Source organism: Onychostruthus taczanowskii, unplaced genomic scaffold (genome assembly GCF_017590055.1).
Source record: "Onychostruthus taczanowskii isolate IOZ18803 unplaced genomic scaffold, ASM1759005v1 scaffold87, whole genome shotgun sequence".
Lineage (NCBI taxonomy): Eukaryota > Metazoa > Chordata > Aves > Passeriformes > Passeridae > Onychostruthus > Onychostruthus taczanowskii.
Genome location: NW_024506662.1, coordinates 420,428 through 429,888, shown reverse-complemented (window position 1 = coordinate 429,888; position 9,461 = coordinate 420,428). Strand labels below are relative to the sequence as shown.

The 9,461-nt window shown below is 42.0% G+C and overlaps 2 protein-coding genes across 2 annotated transcripts in view; one reads left to right on the top strand and one right to left on the bottom strand.

The window, feature by feature from the left end:
* Window positions 1-1,520: 1,520 nt before the first annotated feature.
* On the bottom strand, window positions 1,521-8,969 carry NDUFAF5 (NADH:ubiquinone oxidoreductase complex assembly factor 5). The gene is made up of 11 exons (XM_041425161.1): window positions 8,698-8,969; window positions 8,129-8,169; window positions 7,852-7,915; window positions 7,150-7,197; window positions 6,945-7,048; window positions 6,475-6,514; window positions 4,272-4,469; window positions 3,612-3,672; window positions 2,292-2,375; window positions 1,864-1,946; window positions 1,521-1,750 (listed from the first exon to the last, which is right to left on the bottom strand). The coding sequence occupies exons 1-11, from the start codon at window positions 8,926-8,928 to the stop codon at window positions 1,664-1,666; spliced, it is 1,041 nt and encodes a 346-aa protein (XP_041281095.1). The 5' UTR covers window positions 8,929-8,969; the 3' UTR covers window positions 1,521-1,663.
* Window positions 8,970-9,045: 76 nt separating this feature from the next.
* ESF1 (ESF1 nucleolar pre-rRNA processing protein homolog) overlaps window positions 9,046-9,461 on the top strand; it is a 29,172-nt gene continuing 28,756 nt past the window's right edge. The window contains exon 1 of the mRNA XM_041425140.1: window positions 9,046-9,088. The gene's annotated coding sequence lies outside the window, so the exon portion shown is untranslated. The remainder of the gene's footprint in view (window positions 9,089-9,461) is intronic.

The following is a 9,461-nucleotide window of genomic DNA, read 5'->3' as shown; positions in this document are numbered from 1 at the left end:
CCTTGTTCAGAAGATGTTTCCCCACTACCAAAATACTTTACTATTTATGTATGCCATCTATGAAATATGAAATCAAAGAACTGGAAATCCTTCCTTTTTGCCATAACTTGGATACTTCAAAGGAGCACAGTAGGAGCACTTCTCCAATTAACATTTACCCAGCACATTCCACCTCCTCATTCCCTTAACACCTCTGAGTCACAACCACCAGCTCAAGTGACTGGAAATTAACCTACTAAAGCAACGATTTCTAAAGTTACATTAATTTGACACATAACTTCACAGAAACCTACATCTAGTAAACCAGAGATTCCTCCAGAAACAAGGGAATTTTATTTTAGCCAGAGAGGACCTGTACAGTGATGCAGTATCTTGTACCAAGTCCACTGATGGAGTATTAAAAAAACAGCTTTCACAGAAACAAGCTCTTGTTTTAGATTTAGTCTTTAGAGAGCTTTAAAAGTTATCAGATCATTTAGAGTCTCTCCCCCTTTTTTCCAACAGAATTACCATTCTTTTCTAGGAAAACAAAAAATGAACTCATTTCCCTCAAATGGGTTAGGCTTGTAAGCAGAAAGAGGACAGAAGGTTGCTGCCCTCCTTCTCATGAGTTGTACCTTCTCTGCCTGTTTCTTATTCAAAGTCAAAGCCTGGTCAATAAAATAATCCCCCAAATCAGGACCTTAGAGATGGGAAGAGTTCTGCCGACCTGGCCTGTTGGGTTTGTGCCACGCACAAGTTCTGTCAAACTCCACCTGGTGGATCATCTTAGAAAAGCCTAGGAAATAAAACTTAAAAAGGCTTTAGCTCCACCAGGATTGATATACCTCTCAGATACTAGGATAAAACTTATGGAACTGTATATTTGGTTGTATAGACATCATCCTTTCTGTTTCTCCCCAACTCCATGAGTGCTACAATCAAGCAAAATCTCTGGGCAGGTATTTTTTTTAAACCTCTCATATTAATGGGTCATAGTTGCAATTAATATCAATTTCTGGTAATGCAGTTATAGAAAAGTCGTATCTCCATGGCACAGCTAAAGAGAAAATTACTCTTCTTGCTATTTAGCCTCTGACATAGAAAAGTGGAAAGTAATGCGTAAATGTAATTTTCAAGTAACATTTAGATAAAGTATCAATTATTCAAATCTCTTACAGTAACTTTTTACCCATACTTCCCAACTCGTAAAAACAATAATTTGTATCTTTGTATTTGCTGATAGTTTCTCTTATATGTTGTCTCATAAATACACCTGCTTCCATTCTTTACTTTTATAATACACTATTATTTATTATGATCTACTATCCTTGAGAAATAATTTAAAAATGCATTCAAGACATGTAAACCATACCTGGAGCAGCCTGTGATACTGAAATGCTGAAAGAGGCATTATTTTTGAAAATAGTAAATTTAATAAAAAGTTGAGAGTTGAATTGCTGTCTCAAAGACTTGAGAGAGCAAACTGCTCAAATATTTATCTAGAAAGAAAAAAAACCAACACAATTTCACACTGATAATGCTGTGGCACAGTACAAAAACCTCTGTTGTGCATATTTTATTACCATTTCAGGATGTCATCACTAAATAACCACAAGTGAAGACTGTCTGCAATTAAAACTTTTATAGAAGTTTCAAGACAATTATTATTTCTGAAGAGCAACTATTTTTTTCCTCTTTTAAGAAGTCCTTCTATTTTTGCCAGATCTCCAAATGAAACTGTTGCAGAACCTCGCTGGGCTGGTTTTGCCTAAGGAAAAAAAAAAAACAACATATAGGGCTAATTTTAAATAAAAATGTTTCGTAAAAAGCTTTTAAAACATCGCTTATTTAAATTATTTTCAAAGAGAAAATACACATTACCTGTGACTCATGGTATTTCCAGCCAATCATGTAGTAGATCTGAAAGGTGGCAGGTACGGAGCCGTTGCTGTTTCCGTACATTTCTGTTAGGGCAGGAAGGGAGAGAGAGAAGGCACAGGCTGTCAGCTCTAGGAAACACTCAGTTCTCAGAACATCATTTTCATCATAATGACTCCTGGTGAAAGATTTGGGACAGTAAAAATATCTTATACTGGTGCATCAATACAGTTCAAATCCTGGCATTACAATTAAGGTTAAAAATAGCTTATGATAACAGCATTTTGTTCTGAAGTAGTTGGGGTTTTTGCTTTTGCTTTGGCCTTGTTTAGGTTTTTGGGGTTTTTTTTTTACACAAAGGTCATAAAAAAAGACACAGAAAAAATGTTCTTCAAGTCATTTTAGATGAACTCATTACTCTCAATACTGACCTTGGTATATTGCAGCAGCTGCCAGCATTGTCTCCCTGTGCAGCAGAGGTTTTCTATTCCAAGAGCAATTACTCTCCCCCATACCTAAAAATATGTTTTAGCTTTAAGAAAAAGAAGATATTGCACACGCCATGAGTTAAGTGTCATGCACTAAGGACAGGTTCTTACAAAACCAAAGTACAGAATCCTCTGCTATTCACTGTAAGAGAGAACATACCACAGATCATTGGGTAAGTTTCTTATGTGTAAGAATCCAGAAGTTTTAATTCCTATGCTTCGCAGTTTACGGTTTACATTGCTAGGGATTATTTCAAATTATTAGTTCTTCAGCCTGAGTCTATGAACATTTAAGCTTTTAAGTATAACTGATTTTAAGAATGAGTACAAAGGGTTTATTCAGACACAACTCTTACTGTTTTAACAGATAATCATTCAAATTACTAGTCCAGGAGATTTAAAATACAAAATGAAGTAACCACAATTCCAATCCTTTTAATCACTTACTACATCTGAATGTTTCTGCTCAGAACAAAAGCTGCCTTTCCATTAAGGAATTACTCCACAGAGCAGTAGATAAGAAATGCCCTGAGTTGCTGTCAGTAACAACAGACTGCATGTGAATGACTGCTTTACAATCCATGACAAAGGCAATCAGAATATTAACAAAGTCGTTACTCAACTGTTTGCTGTTCCTCAGCATATTCCAAATTAAGGGTATATTTACTTTTATTCCAAAGCAGTTTGCTGATTGCCCTGGTAATCAGAAAGGCTCACAGGAAAAGTCAGTGTGTGGGATAGGGGCTTCTGTCTCCCTTCAAGAGCTTTTCTGCACCTTATACTGAATAGGCTCATGCAGAACAGGAACCCCAGGGAAGCAGAACATTCACAGCAGACCATGAAGCAGCAAATCCTTGACTTGTGCTTCCCAACACAAATCTCCTCACAGGCATAATCTCCTGACTCACTAGACAGCAGGAAAAAAACCTAATGCTTCCCCTGTTGCAATAAGATTTATTTGTATCTTTTTAAGAGGGAAATTCTTTGTGATGTAGATGGTGAAACACAGGCTCAGGTTGCTAAGAGAGGCGGTGGATGACACACACCTGGAAACATCCAAGACCAGGTCAGAGGGAGCTCTGAGGAACCTGATCTAGATCAAGATGTCCCTGCTGACTGCAGAGTTGGACTAGATGGCCTTTAAAGGTTCTTTCCAACCCACACCAGTCCATGATTCGGAGTTAAGAATCACTCAGTAAAACAGTTCTGTGTCTGGCCCACTGATACAGAAAACATTTATGTTTCCACACAGAATATACTTGCCTTGTAAGTCTTCCATAACCTCAAATAACCCTGGGTAGTTCACTTGGATTTCATCAGTATCCTAGAAGAATTGAGAAGTTCAATTTTAGAGCACATCAAACTAAACCAATAGCATTATTTCAACCTTGCTGTACTAGCAAACTATTCCCTGCCCGTGGCAGGAGGGTTGGGACTAGATGATTTCTAAGGTCCCTTCCAACCTAAACCATTCTGATAATTTTATTCATCTGCCTCTTCTGCTCAAATCATGTATTTCTAATAAGCATGTACTGTTTTAATATTTCTAAGAAGTTTTGCTTAATAGGCCAAACGCAATAAAATTTTAATTTAAATGCCATTACTTTCTTCTTGGTTTTAGAAGAAAGAGCAAGTGTCTATAATTTTTTCAAGCAGGTCTAACATCTTCTGACATTTCTCCAAGAAAACCATCCAAATTCTACTGGGCCATGAGCCAATGATACACTTCAGTTGGTTCCCTTAATCACCACAAAGCCAAAACCAGTGGCAGTCCAGGCTATTTCTGCAGCCTGTTCAGCGAGGTGCCCCACATGCAGAAGGAAGCAGCACGTCATTACTACATTAGCAAACAGCGATACTCATATTCCAGCAGCTCTGATGTTCTGGATTGTTCTCCCTGATGGCTCTCTTACTTATAATTACCACAGTGAGGGTGTTGAAGCCAGCCCTGGAGAGCAGATGTCCCAGATCGGCGACGGCGGTGAAGGGTGACACGTGAGGAGAGAAGCCCCCTTCCCTCTCCAGCTCGGCCAGCTGCAGGGAGCAGCGCAGCTCGTACAGAGTGTCCCCCCCGAACATGGCTCCGATGAACACTCCGTCGGGCTTCAGCACCTGGTGGATCTGCAACACACAAACACTCAGGCCACGCCTCTGGGATTCACGTTCTCTGAACCTGGGAGAAGCAAAGAATGATCAAAACAGTTCTTATCTCATTTAGTGCCGCTGTATTGTTCACAAGCAGAATGCATTGTGGAAGATTGCCTACCTGAAGGGAATTGGTAATTGGATTCTGGTGTGAGTTTTGATTCACTGACCAATTGAATCCGTGTGTGTGTCGGGACTGTCGGGTGGCAGTCACGAGATGCAGAGCAGTTGAGTGCTTGGCAGATTCAGTTTAGATATGATATAATATAATGTAATATAGCATAATAAAGTAATTAATTAGCCTTCTGATAAGATGGAGTCCTCCTCCTCATTTCTCCCTGCCACGGGGGTCGCCTTGTTTCCTGTACAGAACCACGCGGTTCTTAGACTTTTTATCTTAAAGAACTCAAAAGCAATCATTGTAAGAGCAGTGACAGACTCTAATTATTCTGTAGGGCAAGCTGTGACACAGCTTCTGGTCACACTGCAAATACTCTGGCTGAAGAGACACTGTTTTCTATTTTTAAGAGGAAATCCTCAGAAATTACACTTACAGTCAGGAAACATGGAACAAACCGTGGAAATTGAGGGTAAAACTACTTTCAGCAAAATGATCCTAAAACAATATTCTAAATTCATTTACTTCTAAAAGAAGGGTAGATTAAGGTAAGTATGCTATTTACTTTTACTTTCTCAGAGCAGCAAAAGCACTTTTAATGGCTTGATTTAAGAGAAATTAAGACTTTAGTTTCCAGTACTGATCTCTGAACTCCTGGACAATCGAATGCCATTTTTATTATGTCTATGATTACTTATTATTAACTTGCCAAAACAGCAAATCATAATTCAAACACCAAGGCTGACAAGCTGCTTTCTGGTCTCCTAAGTTCTGGCCCTCTTCCTAGTGAGAAGGAAAATAAACTCATGCCTTCTTGTTTCTTTAAGAGTTGGAAATGATCTCTGGTTCAGACATCCAGAAGAGCTTGATTATATAACCAGGCTAACAAGACAGCAAGCATTTCCAATGCCTTTGAAAAAAATATTTTCAATAGTTTTTTAATGAAGTATTAATCAAGCTACCTTTTCTGTGCTAGTAAAAAAGCCTTTAATTGACAGGTAAGAAAATCAGGCAGTTAAAGGCAGTTGCCATTAGTTAAAGACAACACAGGAAATCATGAGAGCTGGCCAAGAAGCCCAGTTCCCTTGCCATTGTGAGACAGGGCCAACTATATTTACTGTGGGAGAAAGTATTTGACCCTCTACAGAATACTTAAATTTTGGTGAAAATTGTGTATTTCTTTCAATTTTTTTATAAGCACTGAATGCATTTCAATTGATTTTTATTATTTCAGCCACAGTAGGGTAGTCCTATTCCTACCAACAGGTGACAGGGCAGCACTGCAGTGATTGATCAATTTGAAATAAATGAAAAAACAGCAAACTGGTTAACATGTTTGATTTGACTAAAGTTTGCACCTGCAGAAAAGAGCTGAAGTAATCCAAAACAACCAAAACTGTTAGTGAAAAAATAAAATTCTGTTCTCAACAAATTTGCTTTATTCCAATATCAAAAAGCCTTGGTCAAAGCTGTATTTCAAAATAAACAGCTGAGACATAAAGATAACTCAAGCACCATAAAGCAGCTCTGGAGCAGTGCAGTATTCTACTACAAACAGTAAGACCTAACAGTAAAAATCAATAGCACTGCCTCAGGTGACATTAGTTACCATGATCTCAGCTGTGGAGAATCCAAATATTGTACAAATATGTTGTTTCAGTTATTTATTCCAAACTGATCTGAGGGAGCAAATTATTAGCAATATCAGCTAATGCTCCTCAAACTGCCAAAAGTATTGCAAAAAATGCTTGTGTGCAACAAGAGTTGTGTGCCTCTTATTTAAAGAGGACCTGTAAAGAGAGAGTGCTCTCAATGCAAGTAATGGCAAGTGCTAACTTAGAGTATTAAAAAACAATTTCTTACCTCTTTGAAAGCTTTAGGAAGGTCATTCACCCAATGCAAACTGAAATAACAGAAGTGTACATTTTATAATTTCAGATTAAATCAAAATTAGGGAATGCCAGTAACTACCTAATTAGCTAAGTAAGTTCCAGGAGCCAAAGCCACAAACTGATTTCTGAAGGTGCAACCATGCTGAAACACCTGCTTGAAACTGATACCAAACAAGAACAGAAGTTTATCTACACAGCACTTCTTTTTGGTGACAAAATACAAGTCCTGGAGACCAGCTTGTCAAAATGCAGGAAAGAAAGAAACTCCAAGTCTTTTGAAGGAAATTAAACAATTATGCATGATCATATAAAGTATGCAAGTACTTTTCTTACTGCTTTTTAATGGCCTAGTAATCTTTGTTGGATTTATTTTCTTAAAGCTACTCTGAAAAGAACATTGTTAACAACTTAAAAAAACCAAAATAAATTATGAATACATACCTTAAGCTGCTGACAACAAGGTCAAACGTATCTTCTTTGAAAGGAAGGAATTCCTCATCAGCTACGACCCTGACCGTCGGGATTTCAGATTCTACAGCATTTTTCTAATGTTGGGTTGGAAGAAAAACAGCTCATCAAAACCTCACTTGTTTTGCTTCCCTGTACTACAGAACTGAAGAACTTTAGCATTCAAAAAGCTACTTACTAAAGCATTCTCTGCGATATCAACTTGAATAAGTTTTTCAACTGTTTCCTGAAATAAAATTTAAAAGTTTATTAAATACGTGAATTATTTTGTAAATTGACATAAGTCATTTTTTTGGCACTTACACTATTTATGATAAATTAGAAAGAACCTTTCCCACTCCTGACAGAAGCTTTATATAAAGCACAAAGCCCGTTTCCCCACCCAATGTGGCACCTGCTCCCAGGGAGAACAGCTGAGGCAGAAGTGGTAACAGAAAACACATTCTGTGATTTTAGGCATAAGTTTAGTTAAACATAAACCATGGATTAACAGCCAAGAAGCACCTTTACTTACAGAGCAACTCATGAATGGTAAACTGTTCATGGCTTCAGAGCCTCCATAATGACACTTCTCTTTAACAACTAAGTGTGGCCAATAGATTCATCAAAAAACCAGGCATATTTCTACCCAAAACTAAAAGTTAACTGTATCATAACAGACATTCCCTTACACATTTGTCCAGTTTTCAGCAGCAATAAATGAAGAACAGCCTGCACAACACACAGCTTTGAACTATAACCACAGGTACAGGGGTAGGGGTGGGGAAGATTTACCTCATCACGACTCAGGTGATTGTCTTAAATTGTAACAGAGCCCAATTTGAAAGGAAGGCACACACATGACCTTCCTTTAAACACTTATAATATGAAGAGACAGTACCTTGGTTAAGTGCTGAGCTATGTAACCTCTTCCAGAGCCAACATCCAAAGCGAGAGGAAACGTTCTAAAGGACAACATCAGCAACACAGAACATAACTAAGTCTTAAAATATTTTTAATTTTAGACCATATTAAGTTTCCCCTGCTAATCTCTAAGGGCCTTATTGAACTCAGCCCACCGAGCATCCTTTTGTGGTACCTCGGGGAAAGGCGTTCCGCATCCAGCGATCTCCCCAGGGATCCGTCCCCAGGGGATGAGGGGAGGGCGCGGGGCTCACCTGGTGATGTCAAACACCCGGTCCGCGATCCTGCCGCCGACCTGGGGGAGAGCCGGCGGTCAGAATCACAGGATCAATGAGGCTGGAAAAGACTCCTGAGATCATCAAGTACGACCCATCAGTAACCAGCACCTCGTCAACTAAACCATGGCACCGAGTGCCACGTCCAGCCTTTCCTCAAACACCTCCAGCGACGGAGACTCCACCACCTCCCTGGGTAGCCCGTTCCATTATCTGATCACTCTTTTCTGTAAAAAAATTCCTAATGTCCAACCTAAACTTCCCTCGGCAAAGCTTGAGACCATGTCTTCTTATCCTGCCGCTAGCTACCTAGGAAAAGAGACCGACCTTCACCTGGCTACAAGCTCCATCCAGGGAGTTGTGGAGAGTGATAAGGCGATCCCTAAGCCTTTTCTCCAGGCTGAACACCCCAGCTCTCTCAGAGGCCTTGTGCTCCAGCCCCTTCACCAGCCCCGCTGCAGCTTCTCAATATCCTGAGATATTCCCGAGTCCCTGAGCGGCGGCGCCCAGAACCGGCCACAGCACCCGAGGTGACCCCGGCCCCGCACCTCCTCCCGCAGGTAATCGCACTTGGCGGGCTCGGCCTGCAGCGCCGCCCAGTTCTTCTGCTTCCGCTTCAGCCGGCGGTCGAACGGGTTCAGCGCGCCCGGGCCCGGCGAGGCTCTGGCGGGAGGAGGAGGAGGCGGAGGCGAAGCGGCGCTGGCGGCGGCCCTTGGCGGCAGCGCCCAGAGCGAGCGGCACCATCGCGCCCTCAGCGCCGGCCGCGCCAGGCCCCTCATCGGCTCGGCCGCGCGCGCCCCTCCGCGCCTGCGCTCTGCGGGCGGGGACTCCGTGTCCCGCCGCGGCCGCCGTAGCGCCGCCGGAAGTGGCCGCGCGGTTGCCGCCGACCTGCAGCGCCGTGAGGGCAGCGCCGTGAGGGAGCGGCGGGCGCCGGGCACGGTCGGTATGAGCGGAGCGCCCTCGGGGCTCCTCCCTGCGGTCTCCTCCGTCGCTGGGGTCGGGGACGGAGCGGGTGTGGGGGCTGAAGCCGTCTTGGCGCGCCTGGTGCTGCTGGGGGGCGGTAGCTGCGGTGCGCGCTGGGTTAATCACGTCGAAGGTCCCGTGCGTGGGTCTGGTGAGGAGTCACGGAGGGATGTGTCTGCGACACGGAGAATCATAGAATGGCCTGGGCTGAAAGGGATCTTAAACACAGTCTCGTTCGAAACCCTCTCCCATTGCTAGGGGCACCTTCCACCAGGCCAGGTTGCTCAGAGCTCCATCCAGCCTGGCCTTGAACACTTCCAGGCATGAGGCATCCACAGCTTCTCCTGGC

Excerpts from the sequence above, each read along its gene's own strand:
- NDUFAF5 (XM_041425161.1), bottom strand. The coding sequence starts at position 8,928 with ATGAGGGGCCTGGCGCGGCCGGCGCTGAGGGCGCGATGGTGCCGCTCG. Across the intron at positions 7,916-8,128 it reads CGGGTGTTTGACATCACCAG|AACGTTTCCTCTCGCTTTGG; the intron begins GTGAGCCCCGCG and ends GTTGTCCTTTAG. Across the intron at positions 7,198-7,851 it reads TAGCTCAGCACTTAACCAAG|GAAACAGTTGAAAAACTTAT; the intron begins GTACTGTCTCTT and ends ATTTTATTTCAG.